This window comes from Leptonychotes weddellii, chromosome 10 (genome assembly GCF_054177405.1).
Source record: "Leptonychotes weddellii isolate Sample4059 chromosome 10, ASM5417740v2, whole genome shotgun sequence".
In the NCBI taxonomy this organism is placed as follows: Eukaryota; Metazoa; Chordata; class Mammalia; order Carnivora; family Phocidae; genus Leptonychotes; species Leptonychotes weddellii.
Window position 1 is genome coordinate 51,487,129 of NC_138378.1, and position 25,543 is coordinate 51,512,671.

Genomic DNA, 25,543 nt, shown 5'->3' on the forward strand with positions numbered 1-25,543 from the left:
AGATTTAAGGCATTCTTATAGAAAGAGCTTTTCTCCCAAACTGTTTACCCATGCAAATTCCTTAAATGCTCTAAGGCATTACCCTCAGAGATAAAAAAAAAAAAAAAAAGGAATATTAATAAAAACGAACATTTATTGAATGCTTGTTCTGTGCCAGGTTCTGTGCTAAGCACTTTCCAATGATTGTGTAATGATTTCTCTGGAAAACCCGTGGAGGCAGGCATCGGGTCACTCAGCTAGTTGAGTGGTAGCGCTAGGATTCATCCTGGGCAGCCCGTCTGCACAGTCCGTGCCCAGAGCACCTCGGCCTGCCTGCTGCTGCAGTAGCGCCCACCTTGGAGGAGTTGCATGGGATTGAGCAAGGTAACGTGTAGAAAGTGCTTTCAGCCGGCCTGGCATGAACATCCGTTCAATGCTGAGCGCTGCTACCAATCAGCAGTTCAGGCACCTGGGGGGGCTCCGAGGGGCTGAGAAGGGGAAGGGCTAAGGGCACGTGAGAGGCAGTGGCTCTGGCTGGGTGGGCATCACTGGCTGGAGGAAGGCCCGGTGGTGCTCAGATGCAGGGGTGTAGGGCTAGGGCAGCCAGCACAGTCCCGAAGCACAGGCCCTGTGCTGATGTACAGATGACCCATCCCAAACTCTGCCTCCAGCCCTTCGGAGCATCGGAGACTTTGTCTTCCTTTTTTCACAAATGGAGTTGGAGATACCCGCCTCTGCCCGTGGGCCTCACCAACTCTTAATTGGGATTTTCTTTTACTTTTGGTTTAAACCTTTGTTTTTTGTTCATGCCAATCTATTCCTTTCGGAAATAGATGATAAAATGTTCTCAAATGGGTAGGATTGGAGTTGGGGGCACAATGGCCACAGTGCCCTCTGTGTGTTTGCGTGGAGCTAACCCCAGCCTCTGGTCTACCTGCCACCCTCCACACACTGACGTTTCTTAGGATCTTGTGGGATTACTGCATTTTTCTTCTCCAACCATGCTTTGTTGTTCAGCTGTAACCTCAGATATCCACTCTGGCTCCTCCCCCTCAAGTCGGTTAGGCCAGGCTTCAAGAACACAGTGAATGTCGAGTCGCGCGGGTTCCGCCGTGACCATCAGAATAAAGCACAAGGGCTGGACTGTGTTCCCGGATGGCCTTGAGCATCCGTTCCCTTGGTGCGTGACTGCTGGCGACTGGGCGCAGAGAGGCGGTGACAGTCCCAGGGCTGCTGTGGGATGTGTATGAACTGGATTTAGTGTTTCAGTGCCATTTCCTCCCATTTCAAGATTCGGAAGTTTAACTGGATTTATAACTTCTCGGGAAGTCTCTCCTGAATACGAGGTATTCTTACATTTGATTCTTAGTTTTTTTAGATTTCAGCCGGAAACACAATAAATTCATTTTTTTTTAAATATAAAAAATTCACAAAGCAAGGTGGACCCTCTGACTGCTTTTCTTCTAGAGATGATAGCAAATACAGAAATGACAAAGCCGAGGCCCAGAGGTGTGACTCACCCAGGATCAGGGGATGTGAGAGACAGTATGAAATTCAAACAAACACCCAGTGATGTTTACACACTTAGCACATGCTTCAAATAAACCAAAATAAGCTGTATTTCCCACCTTAAAAGAGAACCTCACACACTGTTCTTACTGTTGTGGTTCCTTTCAGTGTTGCCAGCCTCATGTGGTAACTGAGTCACATGGCTGGGTTGCAGCCAAGCTGAGATCCCTTGCTTTGGGGCATGTTGGGGTTTCTTGCTCGGGTGACAGTGGCCTTCAAGTCTGTGCATGCTGTCGCCCGTATAAAGATGAAACTTCCCAGTCACCCTTAACGTGACCTCTGTACAACAACAAAGGGGTTGTTAATGAGGATTGTGTGTGTACCTCCCCCCTCCTTCCTCCCACCCACTGACAGGACCACCCACACTTGGAACACCCAGTGCTTGCAGGGCAGTCCTCGAGATGAAACCAAATCGCAGCTTGCAGTTTACCCCTAAAGAGAGAGTGAGGGGTGGAGCCAAGATACGGTCCTGCTTCTCTGGGCTTTTTCATCAGAAAGGCATTTGTGCCTTTTGGTAGGAGAATAGGCTTGGGGAAGGCGCCCCAGCCCAGCCAACAAACTGGTATTGTATCCTGTGCCGTCACTGTGCTAGTCACTAGGGACTCAAGGACAAAGAAAACACAGTCCCCTTCCTAGAAGGTTCTTCCCAAACAATACTGTAATAAATCACCACCATGTCTCTTCTCTTTGAAGCTAAGGGTAGGAGTTTGTGAGGTCAAAGGAAACGGATGACACACCCAACAGAAACAAAGGGCAGTTGGGGATATATCTCTGCAGTCTTCGCTGGTGCTTTCTTGGTTTGCCTGTGGTTGAAATATTAAAAGAGTGATACTTCTCCATACTGGTAGACTAGCCATCGCCTGTGAGGAAACAGATCTGGTGTCCTAATCGTTACAGCTTACATGGTACACCAGAAATTGCTTAGAAATATCTCAGCTGTGCTCTCTACGACAAATACAAGAGTCTTTCTACTTTACGAAAGAGGGGGCGACTTTATTCCCTAGACTCATGGAATCTAAAGCAGGACTGGACCGTAGAGATTGCCCAGCATAACCTGTCGTCTTAAACTCAGGCAATGGGACCAGGGGTGAGGGCGTTAAGTGATATTCTCCAAACAAATGCCCAGTTGGGGCAAAACTGGGTCCATATGCTGCCCTGGCAAGTCTTTACCCCAAGTTCACCCCAAAAATCACTGAAATTACTTATAAAAATATTCAGAGGAATATACTGATGATGGGCCTATAATTGGCTTTTAAAGAAACCAGGCACATTTTAGGGGACAGTCTTTGGAAGGTGACTTCAAGGAGGTCTTTCAAGCACATGGGCTCAGTGGTCTTCAGACTGGTTCCTGGAGCACCCGGGGTCCATCAGAAATGGACTCTTCCCCACCCCACCCCCACAGAGCAGCTCTGCCTGCATTCATTTGCATTACAGAGTATCCTTCTGAGTGAGATTTCTTTTGAAATGAATTAACCTGAAAACTATTACCCTATAAACAATTCAGCAGTGCTACTAAGAATACAATTTTATCATCATCAGAAATAAGAGGGCTTGAATTTCTGTTTGTATGTTTTTACTTTGGACTCTTATGGACCCAAAAGTATCCTTCCCCACTGCCTCCACCATGGCAAACCTGACAGAGCCAACAGGCACTTGGGAGTTGCCTTCACAGAGTCTTTTCGGAAAGTTCTCTCCCATTTGGTCTTCCTCATCCAGCAGAGTTTTCAGGCAGATGTCTTCTCCAGATCTTTGACTGGTGGAGACCTAAGCAGCTACCGCTCACAGCTCCAGTTGATTGTGTTATTGCTGTCGGCAGAGTTCTACCTGCTCTCTGATTGTTTACCATGAATAATCATGGAGACATAGCACAGCGCTGTCACATGCCGAACACTGAACAAGTAAATGGAATTCAAACTGTGAGCAAAAGCACCTATTTGATTCTGTTGGTTTACAACCTCATATTCTTGAAGCAACCCATCTGATCCTATGAAGGACTGTTGTGAGGGTTAATTTTCATTATGGGGCAGTTTGTTATTTCCTAAGTACATCAGAAGAAAAGACTGAAAAGGAAAGGGTTTCTTTTGGGTTTTGTTGTTTTGTTTTGTTTTTTTGTAATTAATCAGGAAATAAAATATACTTATTATTGAAACATTGCTGTAATAGAGAGAGTTTGGTGCTGAATTATTTTGAATTTGCTAAGTATCTGTACCTCTTTGTTCCTTTTTTCAGAATGCTAGAAGATGACCTTAAGCTAAGTAGTGATGAAGAGGAGAATGAGCAGGTAAGATTTCATTTTATGTTTCTGTCTTTGAATGTGACAGAGCGCCACTGACCCAGTGGGCTGTCCTGGGAGTTGACTGAGTCATACACATTCAAAATTGTGGTATTCTAAGATGCTGAGTACCCTCTGGTAATTATGAGCTTCCATGCCATGGGGCCAGTCCACTAAAGTATCTTGGGCTTAATTTCCCTTTTAAAACTGTGATGCTGTGATTTTTGTGTCATTGAAACCAACAATGGGAACTGACAAAGAAGCCGACTAACATCAGACTTCAATACAAAATCAACCATTTTTTTGTTTTCTATTTCTTTTCTTTTTTTTTTTTTTCTTTTTGGCAAAGCTCACTGGTCTTCTAGAGACCAAGCATGTGACCTAAACTTGTCAGCATGTAACAGGCAAGCTGTAACATTAAATATTGAGAAGTCTTATACAGATATTATTAACATTGAGAAGAAGCAAATGTAGAGGTGAAACTTAAATGATGAATAAAAAATAATCATGCTCTGAATAGGCTGTTTGTCTTAGATGATAAATGTGCTTAAAGTGTTCTCCCCTGGTGTTGATTTACAAGCTCAAGACATCAGTCAGGGGTTTATAAATACTTTTCTGATCAGTCAAAGTGGAAAAATATCCACATAACATTCATCACTTTCAACTTCTGCATTGCAGGAAATGTTTGTATTTTAAAGCAAGTTTGAAAACACAAAAGATAGATTTTCCTCTACTTCGGTTTCCTTTTTCTTATTATCTGTGTGGAATTTTTCAAGTTTGGACAAATGTGGTAGGTATAAAGACAATCCAGAGAGGTTTTTCCAGAAGTTATTTTTACATGCAGTAGGAGACTGTATGCGGTTGATTTGGAATCGTGAATTTTATACAAAGGTGTCATGGAGTGCTATACAGGCGATTCAGCTGTCTAGCCAGCAAACGCATATAATGTAGAAAGTGTGCAGAGGTGAAATAAAAGTCAAAGGAACATTTCCAGGAAGAGCATCTAAGCAGAATATGGCTGTGAGGTCACAGAGGAGTTTATTCACCTTGAAGAAGGTGAGGCACCAAAGAAGGGCCTGGATGTGAAAGAACTCGCATTGAAACTAGAGTAGCAGCCAAGTGAAGAAAGGTTAACTGAGCAAGGAAAGCTGCTCAGGCTTCGGGTTTTGTAGAGACTGATGACTTTGTTTCTAGGTGTGCACACTAGGACAGTCAGATATCCATAACACAGCAATCTTGGCAGAGCTGAGAATGACTTCACTCCTAATTTTGGTTCCTCATCTATGTGACTATCAGCTTATCATGTCTTCATGTATTTCCCAATGAGAGGTTCAGATATGTACATTGTGGATTAAGTCATATCAGATGTGTAGATTGTGTATCCTTTATATTAGAAAAGGGATTCACAGAGTATTGCATTCAGCAAGCTTTCTTAATTTGGAAGGAATTTTCCAGAGTTATTTCCAGGAAATATTTCCACTGAAAACTCAATTTTAAAAAAAATTAGTTATCAAGGATGTACTAGACACATTCTCTAAGGCAGTAAGAACTTTAAGTTGAATCATTTTGCTTTATTAGCTACTGCTTTCTAATCTGTGACCATGGATAATATTGTATTGAGAATATATGGGTTAGATCCTTTATTCTTACATTTGGTCCCTCTGTGTGTACACCTTTCCATCGTTTGCAATGAGAGCAGCTGACAGAATGAATGATTTTTATACGGTGGTATAATTAAGACTCCAGACGGTGGTTTGTATATAGTAGTTTAAGTGATTGCTCTAACACTAATTATATTAAGTTATCCTGCTTTGGCCTATAATTATAGCCTGGCCTAATCACAAAATCATAATTTCCATGCTTTTAAAAAAGACTAATGATATGGTATTTTTTCCCTCCAAGACCAAAATATGATTGTGCCCCTGAAGAGTAGAGCTTATGCACATGCACAGACACACACACATACACAGACAGACACACACACACACACACACATACTGCATTTTTCTGTCATTGGGAGATAATTAAACGTTTCACATAAATGATTTTGCCAGATACCATCAGAGTTTTTCCCTTAACCCAAAATCTTTCAAAAATGTATTGTACATTTCCCTGCCTCAATAAACAGAGAATACTAAACTCCTTACCCTTCTCCTACATGACATCTGGCTGTCCTTGTGAATATTGGTCACTTGCTGTGACAAAAAGATATCCACAAGAGCTTCAAGTTGCTGTGCCTGTTTGCCCTTCCTCAAGTTGCCTCAGACTCACATGCATTTGAACACTGTCTAATGCTTCCTTTATCCTCATTGTCTTTGTGCTCTCAAGGATGAAGAGACAGGCTAGTTTAGTGAGTAAGCACAGGCTCAGCAGCCAAGCTCCCTAGGTTCAAATCCCTGCTCTGCTGGTGACTCAGTAGCTTTGCAGCCCTGCCCAAGTCCCCGAGGTGTTCTCTGCTCCAGGGTCACCATTTGTAAAATGGGAATTAATGTTAGATCCCCAAAACCTGCCACTTCCTTGGAACTTGGGCTCACCTGTTATCTTCATGTCACCGGAACCAATGGGCTTTTGGTTTTTTGCTTTTTAGTCAACTTATAACTGAATATACCATACATAGAGAAAAGTACACATAACCTACGAATACAGTGTGATGAATATTCGTAAACCGCACACACACACCCATGTAATAATCAGTACCCAGATCAAGATATAGACACGGCTAGCCTCTCAGGTCTCCCACATCCCCATCCAGTCACCGCCCTCCAGAAGAATAACCACTCTCCTGTTTTTCTAACACCATAGAGTAATTTTGCTTGTTTTTGAACTTTATATCAATGGAATCATACAGTGTGTGCTCTTGTTTCTGGCTTCTTTCACTCAGTGTTATGTCTGTGAGACTCATCCATGTTGCATGTAATTGAAGTATGTTCATTTTCATTGCTCAGTCATATTTCCTCATGTGCGTATACCTTAATTTACTTACCCATTCTACTCCCGTTGGGCACAAAGGTATTTGGGGGCTATTAGAATAGTACTGTCATTGATATTCTTGTACAGGTCTTCTGGTGAGCATATGGGAACATTTCTATTAGGTCTATGACCAGGAGTAGAAATCAGGGCCGAGGGGTATATGCATGTTCGAGTAGCTCATCTCAAACCTTCATCCAAAGCAGTTTCACCAACTGACACTCCCATCAGGAGTGTAAGAGAATCGGAGTTGCTCACATCCTCACCACGTTTGTCTTTTTATGGTAGTGAGCAATATTGTTCTGAAGGTTCCTTTTTTTTGTATTGTCTTTGTCTGGTTTTAAAAGAAGGGCATTACTGGCTTATAAAATGACTTGAGAAATGTTCCCTGCACTTGTTTTTTCTTGAAGAGATTAAATAAAGTTAATGTTAATTTTTCTTTAAACACCTGTCAGATTTCTCCAGTGAAACCACATGGGTCTGGAGATTTTTAACACAAATTCTATTGTCTGAATAGTTATTTCACATGGGGTAGGTTATGGCAGTATGTGCTCTTTAAGTAACTGGTTTATCATGTTATTTAAGTTGTCATATTTATATATAGAAAGTTCTATTCTTTTATTGTTCCTTTAATGTCTGGGTCGATGGTGATATCCCATTTCATCTTGAGACTGATCTTATTTTTGTCTTTGTCATCTTGCTAGAGGTTTTTCAATTTCATTGTTTTTTTAAAAAAAAAACAAGTTTTTTTTTCATTGATATCCTCTATCAACTTTTCTGTTTTTGATTTTATTGATTTAACTTTATTATTTCCCTCCTTCTGTTGCTTTGGGTTCATTTTGCTCTTCTTTTTCTGGATTCTTCAGGGACCTTAGATTACTGATTTGAGGTTTGTCTTCTTTTATAATATAAGCATCTACATTTTCCTTTCAGCATGCTATAGCTGCATCCCACAAATTTTGACACGTTGTATTTTCATTGTCCCTCAGTTCGGTGAGACTTCCCCTTTGATGCATGGATTATTTAGAAGTGGGTTGGGTTTCATTTCCAAATGTTTGGAGATTTCCTGTAATCTTACTTGTATTGATTTCTAGTTTGGTTCCATTATGGTCAAAGAACACATTCTGTATGATTTCAATTCTTGGAAAGTTACTAAGTATTTTTTATGGCCCAAGATCTGGTCTATATTGGTATATGTCTTATGGGCACTTGAAAGAATGTGGATTCTGCTGCAGTTGGGTGGAGTGTTCTATAAATGTCGATCAGATCCTGTTGGTTGATATTATTGTTGAGTTCTTCTAGATCCTTGCTGACTTTCTCTCTAGTTGCTTTATCAATTGTTGGGAGAGGAATGTTGAAGTCTCCAGCTATAATTGTGGATTTGTCTGTTGCTCCTTTCCATTCTATCAGTTTTTGCTTCATATATTTTACAGCTCTGTTATTTGGTGCATAACATTTAGGATTGCTGTGCCTTCTTGGTAGATTGACTTTTTTTTTTTTTATAGTTTACATACAGTGTTATATTAGTTTCAGGTGTACAATATAGTGATTCAACACTTCCACACATCACCCAGTGCTCATCATATAAGTGCACTCCTTAATCTCTGTTACCTATTTCACTGATGTTTCACTCTATCTCTGGTAATTTTCTTTGCTCTGAGGCCTACTTTATCTGATACCGATATAGCCGCTGCTTTCTTCTTTTGATTAATGTTTTACATAATGTAACTTTTTCCATTCTTTTACTTTCAACCCACCTATACTGTGTATTTGAAGTGAGTTTCTTACAGATAATATATTATTGTCACATTTTTTACCTATTTTGCCAATCTCTGTCTTTAATTGATGTATTTAGAACATTTGCATTTAATGTAATTACTGATATACTAAGGCTTAAGTCTGTCACTTTATTTTTGCTTTTCTGTCACTTTCCTTTTCTTTCTGTTTTCCTTTTTCTGTTTTCTTTTCCCTGACTTCCTATAGGTTTCTTAAACATTCTACAGAATTCTGTTTTTATTTATCTGTCATATTTTTAGTGTATCTCTTTATATAGCTTTTTTAATGGCTGTTCTAGGAATTACATTATATATACATAACTTATTAACAGTTCATTAGTGATGGCATTTTACAGGTTTCCTCCCTGAGTATTCTCCATCACAGAACTGATAATATGTGGATAATGGAGGATTTTGTTTTCTATCTTCCTGACTTTTTGAGTGAGCAACCTGAATCTTATTCTGTATCTTATTCATCCTAGTGCATACCCTGGCTGACTGGCATCCAGTAGGAAACCCTCATCTTCCCATAACCAGATGTACACAAGTATCTTTATCTTCACTCATCCCCTCCTTTATTCCTATTACATGAGAACACTGCTTTTTTTTTATCAAGTCTGTCCCATTTCCTCTCGGTTACTTGGGGCCTTGTTCTTTTGACTCCTTTCTGCCCCACCTCCCTGTCAGAACTATGCATTGGGTCACAAGTAACCTCCACAGAGCCAAACATACTGGGCTCTTTTCAGTCTCTTGGCTTACCAGAAGACTTACTGCATTAAACTATCAATCACCCCACTTTTCTTGAGGTGTCTAACACTAAACTCCTGGTTTGCTTCCTGCCCTTTTGACTGTTTCTTCTTAGGCTCCTTTCTGGCTGCTCCTCTTCTGCCCACTTTTAAATATTGGAGTCTTTCAGCATTTATTCATGATTTCTGTTCTCCACTTCCTTTCTCTCCCTCCCTCTCTCCTCTCTCTGTCTGGGTGATCTCTTCCATTCCCATGACCTTCATTTTTTATATGCTTACAATTTCTAAAGTTATATCCACAGCTCAGAACTCTCTTCTGAACTGCAGACCTACTTGACTTTTCCATTTGGATGTGTCATAAGCATTTCAAATTCAATTTGTGCCAAACTGGACTTCTGGTCTTTGCCATCTTTTACCCACCCACACACAAATACATTCTTCTTGTGATTGTTTCCCTTTCTAAAAGTAGCCCTGCCAGACACCCAGTTGTTCAAGCCTAGAAACACCAAGCTCATCCTTGACAACTCCCTGTTCCTCACTTAAATGTTAATTTTATCTCTAAGGCCTGTAAATTCAACCTCCAAAATTAAATACTAGCCTTTTCATCTCTTTCCATCCTGACAAGTCTAAACCAATCTAGTAGACACTAGCATATTTCTATTCTTCCTCTCTATAATGCAATCTCCCCATGGCAATCTTTTAAAAATATAAATCAGATCAACTCATTCCTTGGTCTAAAATCTTAAATAGTTTTTCCGTTTCACTTGAGATAAAATCCAGAGCCCATAGCATGACTAACACTAAGTCCAGCTTCACCCCCTTCTTTCCCTTCACTTCACATTGAGCTCATTCATGGCACGTTAGCCACATGGGCCTTTCTTACAGCTCCTTTAACAAGCCATGCTCAGCTGCCTCAGGGCCTCCAGAGGCCTCTCCTCCCTCATTTTTTTTTTTTTTTTTTTTTTGGTTTGACCAACACCTACTCATCCTGGAAATGCAACATAACTTTTTCTTTCTCAGGGGGCCTCCCCATTCTCTAAATCAGACCTCCCAGTTAGTCCTTCTCCCGATTGTCTTAACCTTTCTTCGTAAGTCTCATCATATTTTTAGTTATGTGTGATGTTTACTTCTTAAAATATCTGTGTCTACCAACGAGACTGGAAGTTTCCTGAGGGCAGGGACTGTGTCTGTCACAGCAGTGGTGCTAAATACTTGCTGAATGGGTACAATTTTGAGTTGAATTGACAGTATTTCCTGCTTTTTGTTGTCCAGTATCAAAGATAACTTTTGCTCTGCCTTTATTCTTTTACTGAACACTATGGTTTTTCAAATTAGTCCTGTCCAAAGATCCAAGGTGTTGACAGAGAAGACAAAAACATAAGACCCAAAACCTTAAGGTGGCTGTAGATGAATGTACAAATAATCTACCTATTTAGGAGGAAAGGTCTATCCAATCTCCAATGGAAATGTCTATAGCCACTTCTTAAATTTGCTTACAGCCACGCCATGTTGAAGTTACAAATGTTCAGAATTTATCTCAAACAGAAGCCTCCGAAACCAAAAGAATGGGTTTCTCCGCAGCCTTCCCTTTCAAGGATAGCAGAATTTTGACTGTAACGTCTAGAGCTGAGATTGTGACAGAGTTTACCTAGAAAGTTTGGGGTTATAATTAAAATGGAAGCATATTCCCATGTTCGCTCTTATAATTTTCATACTTGATGGGGTTCAAACTGGGACTAGGACAAATAATATGAGAATCCATCTTCTTGTTTGTCTGGGTAAATGAAAGATACCAATAGTGTAGCAATTTATTTAGATCCCCTTTTCTGTAACTCTTGGCTTTAACATTCCAGAAGCCAATGTTTTCATGTAAGAATGCAAAGAAATTAGAAGATTTAAGACAAAACTATTCCTGAAGTCACTAAGTACTAAAGGAATTTTTTTAATGGAATTGGAGAGATTAATTATATTGCATGTCTTCCAATTTGGTAAAAAGAGGAGCTCTGATTCTCAAGTCAGGGAAAACTTGGGAAGTCAAACACAGCGAATATCTAGATGAAATTATTATAGCCAAGGCTTAAAGAGAGGAACAGATGATTAAGACTTTCAGCAAGAAGCAGCCGAGAGAGTGTCAACTGCAGACAGTGTGTCAGAGATGACAAATATATAAGCTCAGGGAGAGTAAAGAAGCAGGGATCCAAATTGAATGGCTACATATGTGCCTGCAGCTTCCAGTAATTACATTATCCGCACGTTATCAGGCCGTCTTTTCATTTTAATTATATAACTGCATTTTTCTCTTTAAATGAGCATGGTTTATCCGCTCAAACTGACAATTTTAATTTTACAGGCACTGATGATTGGATATAATCTGTAGAGGGAAATTTTCCTACTGGCAGAATTTACATCTTACAATGAAGAAAAGTTACCTTTTAATCCCCAATCAATATTTGGAGAGCACACAATTAATTTAATAGATATCTAGGTAGCTAATGTAAATCTTCAAGTTAAAGAGCCAGTTCTTATTTTTAATGCATGAAGTACTAACCGTGTCTCAAAAAGAATCCCAGCCCTCTCGGAATGAATCTAAAGCCTCACTGCATCAAGATGTCAAGATCATAGGTGCAATTGCTCCAAGCGCTGAATTGCAGTTATCATTGCTTTTTGTCACCTTTGGTTTCTTATGGGGAGGCACAGAAACATCCCCACTCGGTTCTCTGCTTTTTACCATAGAGGCCACTGGATAACTCACATCAGTGTGGGGTGTAATATTGAAAGCAGATTGCCAATTTTAAGAGGCTCTGTTCATTTTTTCCCTTGTTCCTTTTTAATATGACAATTGCATAACAGAAAGCAGAGCTTTCCAAAAGAACCTCAGAAGCCATTGGCAGTGCAGGTCTATCAGTGACCAAATGAATTAGCTAAATGATATGCAGACGTGGAATAAAAACATAGGAGGTTTTTGCAGCCCAGCTTCACTTCCCTGGGTGCATTTTTCTTCTCAGGATCAGCTCGGTGGATGCCGGAGTTCTTGGCCTGTGAAAATTTATTACCCACAGAGTCAATCTGCATTCAGGTGGCCAAGTCTGAATAAATAGAGTCATTGTGCTTGTCTGGGATTTGTGGCTAAAGTTCATCCAGTCAGCTTGACATTCACATCCCAGGAGATTCATAAAAGCCAACACCCTGGTATGTGCTCTTGAATCCTGCCAAACTTGTGTAGAATTATATAAACAGGAGTTGAAGCAGTAATCAGGACCAGGTTTGAGGGGCAAGGCTCCAAAATCAAGTTCCTCCTCCATTAGAAATGAACTGTATTGTAGATGTTATTTGTAGTCAAACAAGAGCTAAAAAATTTTTACATAAGAGTCCTTCTGAGAATCAACTTGAATGCCTACTAAGTGCCGAACATCAAGCAAGACACATTAGCAATATTCATTACGGTAATTTAGCCTCAAACATTTAAAGTAAATTTTAAACGCCAGTGAAAGCTCTGCCCTCAACGTACAAAAAGAAGCATATATTACATATATTAAACTTAATAGCAAAATAGAAAAAAAGGAAGAGTAGTTTATGTTTGTTTTTATGTTTAGTCTTGCATTAATGTTATCCCTAAGCTAAATATCCAATTTAATCATATTGATGAATTAGTTTCTTTTTAATATAGAAGCAGAGCAATAACTCAAATTGAAAACGACTGCCTGTCAGGCTTTGTCATGTGTATGAAGTAAGCATCTATTTGAAACTTCTGTCGCAGTCAGTGGAGACTCAAATGTGTAGCAGGAGATTTTTATTTGGAGAACAGTCCTAAAACTTAGTTAAGTAATCATAATATATCAATGAAATTTCATTGTCACCAGAAGCAAATGCAAAAATCTCTTAATATGGCCAATTTTATTAAATCATGCCACTCTTCATACACATTTGTGAAAAGCACGAGCATAGGTAGTAGATGACCAAAAATGTAATGGCTTTTGTTTCATGTTTATGAACAATAATTTTCAAAATTGAAATTATCGGCTGACTTAAATGTCACTGAGCACAGATGTACAAAGCCCCACAACCCTATTTCCTAAAATATTTTCTCAGACCTCTTCTGAGGACCCGATTGAGATTTATGTAGGTTTAGTTGTGCCCAACCTGCCTGGACCGTAGGATGTGACTGGTTTTGGTTGGAAGACCCTGAACAGAAATCCAGGAAATGAGAAAATTATATGAAAATTAAAAGATGATCCATTAAATTTGGGCAAACATACAATTAACACAAAAACAGAGAATCATTGCTTTGTTAAGTTCAAGAATTCATAGAGGAGCTATATTTTTGAAACTAAGCCAAGTTTTTGTTAATGGTGGATATCAGTACCCACAAAATAGACTCTCCATTTGGAGAACAGAAGAAAGGCCATGCGTCAGGAGTTGATAGGCATGCTCTTCTCAAATACAGCTGCCAGCAGAGCTCCTGGTTGGCAGAGGAAATGGAATTCTCCCTCCAGAGGACATAGCTATTTAACTCAGAGGAATAGTCCTTTGTCCTGTGACTTTAATGGTTTTTATCTTCAGTAGCTTCTTCAGAAGTGTAACCATTCAAGAGTGGATGCTCCTTGGAGTATATGCTATCACTCAGATCCAGGCTTGAGTGGTTTCATTTAGTGAGGGATTTACCTACAGTCACTCAGCTGTTTGGTCCAGATATGCACTTGGAAAGTTTTATTTTTGTTTGTGTTTCCCAAATCTTCTCCAAGTGGGGCTGGTTATCTCCTAGCACAGCTTTTCTCAGGAGACTCTCTTAGCCTGTTGTTTCTACATGGAGCATAATCATTTGTGGTCATTCAACACCCCTTGGCACTTGCCAGTTCCATCCTGACCAGATTTGCAGCCAACAGGTTGGGCTGAGTGAAAGAAGACCATCTTTAAGAAGCAGACCAGACAGTTCCCGAAACGTCAGGCCACCAGACCGTCCTCTCCACACCAGAAAAGTGCAAATGAGCCAGACTGTCTCTCTGGGGAGGTCGATTCAACAACATGTCTCCGGGTACCACTTATTTCAACCTGGGCTTCATTCTTAAACGTCCAAAGCAGTTCAAGGAAGAGTATGTGATTACATCGCATATGTGAAAACACTTTTCACATATAAACCCTGAGGCAGTAGTCTCTTGAGAGGTGAAAATGCTAATACATCACACAATCAGAATCGATTTAACTTTCTTTTATGTTAAAAAAAATTGGTTTGCAAAGTACAATTAGAAGACTCTTAACCATTACAAACCTATTTTTTTTTTTAAAGATTTTATTTATTTGGCAGAGAGAGACAGCGAGAGCAGGAACACAAGCAGGGGGAGTGGGAGAGGGAGAAGCAGGCCTCCCGCCGAGCAGGGAGCCCAATGTGGGACTCAATCCCGGGACCCCAGGATCATGACCTGAGCCGAAGGCAGACGCTTAACAACTGAGCCACCCAGGCGTCCTACAAACCTATTTTTACCTTTGAATATTGCAAATACAGTAAAAACGGTGTCTAAGTGAAACATAAAATCAGACTTAAGATGTTGGTTATTCAAATACAAGTTGCATTTACAACAAAACTATCAAAACATTTATGTGACTCTCATCTTTATACAATAAAAAAGTCATGTTTATATGCCACACAACTTGGACCCCAGTTGCATTCATGATAATTAAACACCTACCAAGGCCGGTGGAAAATGAATGGGTCTCCACCAAAGCATTATGTTGAGGTAGCATAAGGATAAAGGCATTTGGCAAACCCAACAAAGTAGGAAGTGACTGAACCCAGTATCCCCTGCTATGCCACAGATGAGAGTTGTTAACAGGCCATCACCATCTTGGCCATGCTCAAGGTCTGGCTTGCACTGAAATTGCTCTGTGAGATGAGTTCTAGGAGTGTGTGAATGACCAAAACCCTAACCAGTGGGCTACAAAGCCATGGTAGAACCTGCAGGGCTCTTAGATTGCATCCCCTCCATACTCCAAATTTAACCTTCCATTCCCAACAACCAGGAATCATTTAAATCCACATACTACCTGTGGAGTATCTCCAAGCTACTCAACAACCATCCTTAGATATGATGGTCATTCTTACTTGTTTGCTTCCACTTTGAAATTGCAGTTGCTAGATGAACATGCACACACACACACACACACTCACACACACACACACACATACACTCACACACACACGGAAGGCTATTGCCTTGCCAGTGTTCTGTCCCAGAATCCAAATGTTTCCACCACTCTCACCATTGTGAGAATTTACAGCCAAGCTTGGATCTTTCACCATCATCCAACAATACTGGTGGGTTTGCTCCATTTGCCTGGTGAATCCTCAGTGATGTCTGCACCTTCCTAGCCCTGACCCAGGCAGGCATCTCCTTATTATATGCAATTCTGTCATGTGAGCTCTGGAAGTAAAAATGACTTTTTCCTCAGGAGTTTCTGGCAAGCTCTGAGATAAACAATATGCTTCTACCTGTAAACCTCTTGAGGAAAAGACTTTAGTCCCAGAAACCTAAAATCCACCCATCTCCTTTGCAAACGCCTGTCTCAAAGGTGACTCCTAGGCTTCCTCTTCATTAATGTCCCCACAGAAAGCTTGCCCCTGGGTGTGTTAGCGTCCACTCAGCATCCCACCAGTCCCCGTCACACTGAGACTGGCAGAATTCCAAATTCCTCTGGTCCCCTTCCCTTCACCCTCTGCCAAGGATAGTCCAAGGTGAGGCAAAGGCAGGGCTGGGGTGCCATTTCTTACCGGCTCTGACTGTGAGCAAGTCAGACTTACCGAACCCCTGTTTCAATATCTTAAGGTAACTGGACAAAAATACTAAAGTAGATTAATAGAAAACATTTTATATTAATATAAGTATGTGTTACTGTGAAGCTGTTAGAATGCACATTTTAACATCCTCCCCCTTCCTTCTGCCTCTTCTCCTCTCCCTTCTCCCCAGGAATGTTCTTTATTTACGTTGCTGGAACTTTTTTTAATGCCTGTGTAGTAATAAAAGGAGAGGAGTACAGGAAGAAGCCAGGAAAATTGATTTATATCAGAAAAGGCAAGAAGCTAATTATAGAGGAATAGATCTGGAAGGTAGGAGGAGGAAGAGGGGAGAAGATCTGGAGTTTTAGGGGAGAGAGTGAGGAGGAGGGGAGGAGGCAGAGAAAGAAGGAGAAGAGAGACAGGGCCACTGTCGGTTGGCCCTGAATGTCGGTTAGACAAACCTGAATGTCAGTTAGACCTTGTACAAAGGGTTGGTTCAATAAAGTAACGGGTGCTCACTTGCTGTCCTCAAGGAACTGGTGTCTAGCCTCCCTAAGTCTGGCCCTTTATGGGGTAAGTGTCCAGCTGGCCAGGTAGGTACAGCTACTTGCCATGGGACAAGTTGTTCCTCTGACCTGGCTTGGGGCTGGATATCACTCAGCTTACTTCTACAGCCACCCCCCAGCATCGTGCTGAATGCTAATAGCCTCATGCACAGCCATGGTTCTTCCTACCATCATCCCTACACTTCACACTGACCTCTTAACCACTCCCACACCAGCCTCCCTGCCCCACAGACTTCCTCCAGGAAGCCACTGGGACCCTCTGACCCGTGTTGTTGCCCTTGTAGCAGTCAGTATGACCCACTGTCTAGGGTTGTATCTTCCAGGCCCTCAGTGGAGCCCCAGCCCCTGTGGGAGGAGTCTGATGTCAGCCACCGTGGACGGGTGCCCCCATGGCATGTGCTCACATTGTCCACACACCTTTCCCTTCTTTCTCCTAATTCCTAGTGGCTGCCCCAAAATTTTCATTTGTGAAGGCAAAAGTCTCCAGGACCTAGAGTCAGGAGCTTGTCATCCTGCACAGTGGATATCACAAACTGCTCATAGTTTATGTCCAGGAAATGCTCAGTGAAAACAAGTGTGTCTCGGGGCACCTGGGTGGCTCAGTTGGTTAAGCGACTGCCTTCAGCTCAGGTCATGATCCCAGGGTCCTGGGATCGAGCCCCGCATCGGGCTCCCTGCTCGGTGGAGAGCCTGCTTCTCCCTCTCCCACTCCCCCTGCTTGTGTTCCCTCTCTAGCTGTCCCTCTCTCTCTCTCTCTCTCTTTGTGTCAATTAAATAAATAAAATCTTTAAAAAAAAAAAAAAAAAGCGTGTCTCTCTTAATCCCTCTCAGAAGATCTGAATGGCCAAATTAGGACTGTCACTGACAGTCTGGCCTCAAACAAGTCCCCTAAATCAGTAAGCTGGTTAAAGGAGCCAAATTATGAGATATCGTTGTACGGGCAGACTTCATCTGGTATTGTCAACCCCAATCAGCATTTTCCATGGGATATAATAGGTGCTCAATAAATACTTGTTATTGTCTTTATGGAATTTCTGGTAGACATAAACAAATCTAAGCAATCCAGTGGGGGGGCGGGGGGAAACTAATGAAACTTTCTCCAAAAAGGAAAGTGTACCCTAGTTTTTAAAGAAAGTGAAATAAAGAATATAGAGCAAAGAAAAAAAAAATGTATTTCAACAAATCTCTTAGATTGCCACTGTGGCAAATAAATAGTGGCAATATATCATCCCCATTAAGTTACCTATTCACATCCTGCCTGTGAATCCCACTGCAAGTGTTGTCAGTCTCCAGGAAGCCCTTTCCGGTGAGGGGGATGGGCTAGGGTTTCCACCTTCACTGAGCCTCAAGGAGCTGGAAGAGTCAGGATTAGAATTCCCAGGAAGCAAATGGCAAACTCCTCAAGAAAGAAAAGAGCCCGGTGCTAACACATGTTCTGGGCTAGGAGTTCAGAGAGAGGAAGATCAACAAAAGCCTTGGTCAAGGAGCACTTATAAAAAGGATGAACTAAACCTCAGATTAGGCAGAATCTAAATAAAAGGAAGAGTAGCTGGAAAGAGAAGGGGGAAAATGACAGAAACATTGGCTTCACTTAAAGAAACAAGAATGCAAGTAATTTGCCTGCTGCTGACCCCATTCCGCTGTTTGCTTTCTTTATTACCAAGCTCCTAAGCCCCTGAAATTCTGTCTTCTCGTCCTGATCTTACTTATATTTGTGCAAAGTTGTCTTTATTAGAGCGGCCATGCAGCCCAGCGTGCCCAGAAGAACAGGGTTTTCTCCTGTTGCCCCTGACTCCCATCTGGGTAGCATCCCCTTTCATTCTCCAAAATGTTCTTATTTGGATCATAAATTACATTGTCATCTCTGACTCTGCCTGACCCCTGCAGAGAACAGGATAAGGTCAAAGTCTACTGAACAAAATGCTTCCTAGACAGCATTTCTAGGAATCTGAAAATTCACAGGACTCATTATTACAGAGGAAAAACTGAAGAGCTTAAGACTCTTTCCTTTGTCTTGCATATATTACTAAGCGGACTGAAAACAACAAATGGAAGAGACTGGATCAGCTAGGACTAAAATGAAAAGCTACAGCATAAAAGTTAAGTTAATGACACATAAGATGTGCTAAGAGACGTAGAAGGACATTAAGCAGTGAAATAAATGAATAAATACAAGTCTCAACTTGCAGAAAAGTGGCAGGAAAAAAGTAAGGCCTTACCGGACAGAATTCCTATAAAGATACATGAATCCAGTCTAAATTTCACAGTGTGCTTCGGTAACAGCAAAACACAGAAGAACGAAGATTAACTGTGATAGTGTTTATTCAAGTAGTTGAAGGTGGCGAAAACGTCCTAACACAGGTGAAGCCAAATGATTAAATCACTGCTTGCAGAGGTAGGTGCTTTACTGTCAGTATAACAAACCTGCTACTGTTTCTAGAAAAGACAGAGGTTAGTCACATGTGGATGGAGAAGTAAAGATGTGTTCTAACCACTTGAATCCTGAATCTACTTCTCTGAGAAGGAGAGCAAACTGTAGATCCAGAAAATTCAGCATATATCTCCTTTTTATGACTGTTAATTGGTACCTTGTGCTTTACTGGCAATTACACAGCTTCAGTCTCGTGTATGTATCCAACCATCTACTCAACCTCTCCGCTTGAACATCCCGGAAGCAACTTGAACTCCACACACCCAAAATTAAAGTCTTCCTTTGCCCCTGCTCCTGTACCAGTCCTGCACACCCCGATCAGTGGCTCTCCATGCTTACCAGGTGCTCAAGCCAGAAGCCTGCGACTCATTACTGACCCCTCCCCTGGTCTGTCACACCCCATCAATCACCAGTTCCCTCAGTTCTGCCTCCAGAAGGTAACACAAGTTCTCTCTGTCTCCAGTGCTGCCATGCACTTCCCTTGCCCACATTGTTGCAACAATCTCAAACATTGTCCCTTCCCTCTCAAATCCATTCACCACACAGAAGCCAGAGTGATAACTGAAAAAATGTCAATTATATTGCCTCACTCCCTACTCTTTTCTTTTCAATTATAGATTCACCAGAAGATGCAAAGAACGTACAGGCAGGTCCCGTACATCCTTCACCCAACTTCCCATAATATAAATCCTTCAATGTCTTCTTATTGCCCTGTGGATCATATCCAAAATCCTTATTCTGACCTCCAAAGCCCTTGGGATGCCCCTGCCCACACTGCTCACTGAGCTCCCCCCCAGTGTCCTTCCTATAGTTCTTCAACTGAGCAAGGATCTAGGCCTACCTCAGGCCTTTGCTCCCAAATTGTCTTCCCTGACTGGACCCCTTCCTTCCCCACTCACTCCAGTTTCTCTGGGTCAGTAACTTCTTTATCCTTCAGGCATCGGCTTTTTTGTGCTTTACTTAGTTAGCAAGCCTTCCCTGACCATTCGTTCCAAATGAGGTCTCCTTCATATTCGGTTTCATAGAACCCTGTGCTCTTCTGTCATAGTGCTTGTCATCTAGAATGTTTGTATATGTTTAACTTTTCATGTCTGACTCACTCTAGACCCTAAGTACAATATGGGGAGGGTTTTGTCCATTTTTCCTGTCACCCAGGCCGAGCCCCGTACCTGTACATTGTAGGTATTTTAGATCAAATTACAGAGCTGTCTGCATGTTAGTCTGTTTTTGTTAAGTAAAAAAGAAATTGGATCATCCTGAGACCCCTCTGAATTTCAGCCTCTTCCTTTCATTCTCCTCCCTACTCCAATATCCATAAACTTGTTCTATGCACAACCCAATTACAAGAAGGACACTTAATTTCCTCTTTGAGTTCCCTTCAGTAACAGATTGTGACTGGTAATTCATTTAGCATACATTGAAACCTGAATGTCTACTGATTATGTGCCAAAACACCGAGCTTGCTATGATAAAGACAGAGAAAAGATGTCATCTCCTGGAGAGAACCTGGAAAATGATTATTTCTGGTGGAAAACTTGTTTTGTCTCATAGACTTATGCTTCAGAGTCATTCATGAATGAGTAATGAACTCAGGAGAGATCAATGAAGCATTCTCTTAACCTTCTCAACCTATTTTGCTGAGAACTGAATAAGAGGAAAGTTACTAGAGGAGATGATGATTTAGGAAGAGAAAAATATGGTTGCTGTAATGTACAACTCTTGAAAGAAGGAAATTGGGCAATTCATCTAGCTTACTATGAGTAGTTTTTCAGGCTTCAGTCATGAGACACCTAAGTAATTTTTTCTCTGCTCTTTAATTCCAATGTTTATTTATTTTATTATTTTCCAACCATGAAGTGAAATAGTATGCAAAAGTCAAACTACTTTTAAGAGAGGAGGCAGTAAAAAAAAAAAAAAAATTGTGGTCTTTGCCTTGCTATATGACATACAGTTTTAATCTAATGCCATAAAGCTTTTATTTTCTCAAGGAATTATTTAAAATGGTTAAAATACTCTCATCTCTTTTCTTGATGGATGATGAGTCACCCTCTGTAAAGTTTTTAATGATGTAGAATAACTGCAAATTAAATAGCACAATCAAAACCAGGCATTGAAAATAGTGGTGCAGGCAGTCAGTGTGCTAAATACCACAGCATGAAGTGGGTGGTAACACGCATCGTGCAGACAGCTTGAAGAGTGACTGGCTCAGACGGACATCACTTAGTGACTGGTGGCATGACTGATGTCTAAACCTTCCTATGTCCGTGACATACATCAAAGCCTTTTGGCCCCAGCATCACATCCGTCTGCTAAGGAAAAGCAGTCCCTGCCCCAAGCTTCTAGGTCAGCTTATGTGAGGAGGACTCAGCCAACATCAGGCCTACGGAGATATTCTCAAAAGGTGCCAACACCTGGGATGCATCACTCCAGTGATGGCTGAGCGGCTGAGTTTCTCATTTTTTGTTTGTTTTGCTTTTGCTTTTGCTTTCTAAATAATTTTCTCATAGGCTGCACATCAAAAAGCACAGTGTTTCCTTATCACAAAAGTCAGCAGGAGGTATTTGGAGGCAGGAGAGAAAAGAGTCAATAGACTTTTTAAACATTGACACCCATGGATGGGGAAACTGCAGAGACCATGTGAGAGGTTTCTGTTGAGCTTGCAGTCACATCCCTTATGATTTTTGTTATTCCAGGAAGAGTCGGTGTCCAGTGCCTCCTGCTGAGATGATGTCAAGAGACTGTACTAGTAATGCATGCCATCTTTCCTTTGGGGAGTTCCAAATTCTTTTTGTATATTTAGCCAGAGTCAAGAATAGAGAGTTTAGTTCTTTTCAAGGATAGCTGCCAAAGTGAAAGCCATCTTGATGAGTGATAAGAGAACCCTTTAGGAGACAAACCTGGGCACAATGATGGTAGCCCATCCCTTGCTGGGTGCTTTTTGTGGGCATGCTCCTAGGCTGGCCCTCCAGGAGAGCACAGAGCAAGGAGCGCGAGAGAAGGAAGTACCCATCCTCTGAGGTATCGGAGGGGGCTCCAGGGCTCCAAGTGTTCAGCTCAGGCTTCTCACCTCTTACCCCGTGCTTCTTCCTACTCCCTCCGGTGTCCTCACCAAGAGAAGCTCTGTGGTTATTCTTCTTTCCTCTCTTGGACTAATTATGTGACACTGGAATGCCAGGACATTTGGGCCTTAATTTGCTGGAAACCAGGGGGGAGAGCGGAGGCAGTAACCCCTTAGATTGTCGGGTTTTGCTAGATTATGTTTTTTCTTAAATCAGTGTGGTGATATCATTTGTGGGAATTATCAAGGTTCCTCTTATTTGTTTGTTTTCCAGTTCCTTTTGCCCGGCCCAGAAGCAAATCTGACTTCTTTCAAATCTGACTTTCATTTCTACTTTGCTGTGATATTTCTCCCTAGAGCTACCCTTGTCACTTTAAGGGGACCTGTCCTCACTGTACAAAGGACCTTCCTGATCTTTGAAAGGTTTTAGCATCCCCAACCCCAGGCACTACAAGCCAGTAGTGATACCCCTCATGAATGTAAAACGAAGAAACACCCCTACTCAATTCCAGACACTCCTTGTCTTTAAAGTTCTGCTCGAATTTCAGTGGGAAGGACTCCCTAATGGATTCATTCATTGACTGTTTACTCAGTGGATATTTACCGAGCACGTGCTAACAGTTCTAGGCACTGTTGAGGAGCTACTGGTCCACCAACCATTAGCTGTCATTCAGACCTGCATCTTCCTAACACTGTCCTACCTCAACCTTTTCATTCACATGTTATTTCATATGTGTCCTCAAGTCATCCCTGGACCTCCAGTGTGACTTCTTACCTAGGGATGGAGCTTCTCCAAGACAATGACTACTTATTCTGCTTTTGTTTTTGTCCCTCCTGGAGCCCAGCATAATAGTCTCTACACAGTAGGAATTCAGTAAGTGTTGGACTGATTGATCCAAGGATATGCAGCTCCCACCAAGGATATATTTCATTTCTGCAATAGGATTGATGACGCTGATGTGTCATTTTCTTTTTCTAATTTGAAGATTCTGTCTATTTTGTCTGCTGTCTAAATGGAATGAGGAATAGCATGGGAAAAATTTTGGTGTCCCTGGTAAGCAGTAAACTTGACATGTGTAGCATACATGGTGAAAATGAACTATATGCACTCTTTATTTCCTGGTGCACCCTGAGTAAGCCTTGGTTTTACAGGCCATGCTTTCATCCCCTCCCAATTATAACTTCTGAGACAGAGAACAGAGTGTGACCTTGGCCTTCTGAAGTCTCAGAGTGCTCAGTGATAGAAAGCCAATGTACAAAAACATAGAGAAGGCAGACAAAAAGAAAGTGATTACAAACCTGAGAGAATCTGATGGAGAAATTGTGGCCTTTTTCTTTTCTTTTTCTCTTTGTTTTGGTAGTAGGGAAAGTTTCAAAAGCATTACAGAAATGCCCAGAATAATATAATCATCTCCCAATGTGCTCATCACCTAGCTTCAACAGTTACCAACCCAAGGCCCTCTTGTTTCATTTATAAATGCCCACCCACCCTCCCTTCCCTCCAACTGTCTTGTTTTAAAGCAAATCCCAACATCATATAATTGTATCCATAAATATTTCAATATGGATCTCTAAAAGACTCTTTTAAAAATCACCCCGACGTCATTACTATGCCTAAAACAAATCAATAATCTCATAATATCATCACATTTCCAGTCAGCATTCCAATTTCCATTTGTGGTGACTTGTTTAATAAATCTGAAAACTGAGTCAAAAATTACGCTTTCATTGAGAAAGAAGCTACAAAGGAGCCAAGACAGATTTTTTTCTTACAGGAAAGTAGAATAAAACCATGGGAAAAGCGATGTCATAGAGTAAAAATGCAGCAGCTCTGATCCTCTCTCCTGGTCTCCAGAGACTGGTCTAACCTCACCTGCCGAGTACTCCGTGCCTCCCCGCGCTCGCCCCCTGGTGGCAGGGGTGTGCTGCGGGGGCTTCTGTCAACTGTTCTGGAAGCCTTCATTTCTTAACATGATGGGGTTCTCTACTATGTTGCTAGTAGTTTAATATTTGGCCACATGGCAAAAATGTGTGTGACACCAGATTTTTAAAAGTGTTGATTGAGTACATAGTTTAAAGTCAGAATATTAAATAAACATCTCTGCCCTTCCTTCCAGCAGGCAGCCCAGAGAACTGCTCTCCACGCTCTGTCTGACAGGTACATTTTGTCATTTTTATGAACTATAAATTGCTTTATGAAACATTGAGCCCTGTTTATTGTGGCATATAATTCATAATCGGATTTTGTCCCTAAAGTATCTGTGAACTGGGATGTTAAACATTTTGCATGCTTGGATTTGTCATGCATGTGTGGAGTTTATTACTGCAAAAATCGCCTTGTTGTATTTCATAGAAAGTGTGAAGAACCCCTTGTTGTGCAATGAAACAGGAGACAAGAAACTTAGAGGAAGAGACCTGAATGGGGCAGTAAATTCTGAACTTTGGAATTGGTGGAGATCTAAGCTCATTTTTCAGCAATAAGAGTTTCATTTATTTTGAAATGTTTTCTTCAGACTTTTTCCATAGCGCTTCACCAGGAGCTGCCTGTCTTTTGATGAAATTCTCTCTTGAAATACTTCATGCACATAACCCAGTTCACGGTTCTGAGTGCCTGACTTTTTACTCCTGGCTTTGGCTTGTGTTTTTGGACTTGTGTTATTGAACGAGATATATAAACCTAATCATTAAACACACTCAAGCTGCATTTCACATCCTGCTCTGCCCAAAAAGCTGTGTGTAAAGAGAGCTGAACAGGGACATACAGAGTTACTTTTAGGAACAGACCAGACCCTTTTGTTTTGGTTGGTTTTTGAGTTTTCATTTACTAAGGTTGGGGTGTGTGTGTGTTTCTTAAAGAACTGTCAGGAGGTGAAGAGGAAGCCCACTTCTGTCCACAAGGGAGGTTCTTGCAGTGTTGGAACCAGCTGGAGGAGATGTTCCCCTGGCTGGCTGGTGGGCACCTCAGCATTATCTAGCTAACTGTCACTACCTTCCTTTTCTTCTCAGTTCTTGTTTTTTTTTTTTTTTCTTTTTGACTGAACAATAATTGACTGTGTCAACTAGCTCAGTTCAGTGCTTCTCCAAGGTAAAACCTGTCACTTAGGCAAATTATCTGTGTTCATGGGTGAAAAGCATTTTCTCTATGGTGGCAGGCTGAGCGTGAGTATTTTTATTTCAGTTGAAAAGCCTTCCCCATGACAACCACACAAGCTTGTGTGCTCTGAGAGGGGCTGCCACATGATCTTCTGGGAATTGCTTCTGGGATTTTCACAAAAGCTGATAACTGTACTGAGTCTGTTGGTAGAAAGACACTCTGGATCGAAACATTGAAAATCTGACACATTAATTCCTTTCCTGTACATATTTCTTTTTTCCCTCTGACTTATTAAGTAAGAGTTTCCTTCAACAAAA

General features: G+C 41.3%; 1 protein-coding gene across 3 annotated transcripts in view; it reads left to right on the forward strand.

The window, feature by feature from the left end:
* The window catches only part of AFF3 (ALF transcription elongation factor 3), a 564,644-nt gene that overhangs the window by 439,565 nt on the left and 99,536 nt on the right, over window positions 1-25,543 (forward strand). For all 3 annotated transcript variants that reach the window (XM_081831996.1, XM_081831995.1, XM_081831997.1), the window contains 2 exons: window positions 3,778-3,829; window positions 24,250-24,290. In XM_081831996.1, coding sequence (XP_081688122.1) covers window positions 3,778-3,829; window positions 24,250-24,290 — 93 coding nt within the window. The remainder of the gene's footprint in view (window positions 1-3,777; window positions 3,830-24,249; window positions 24,291-25,543) is intronic.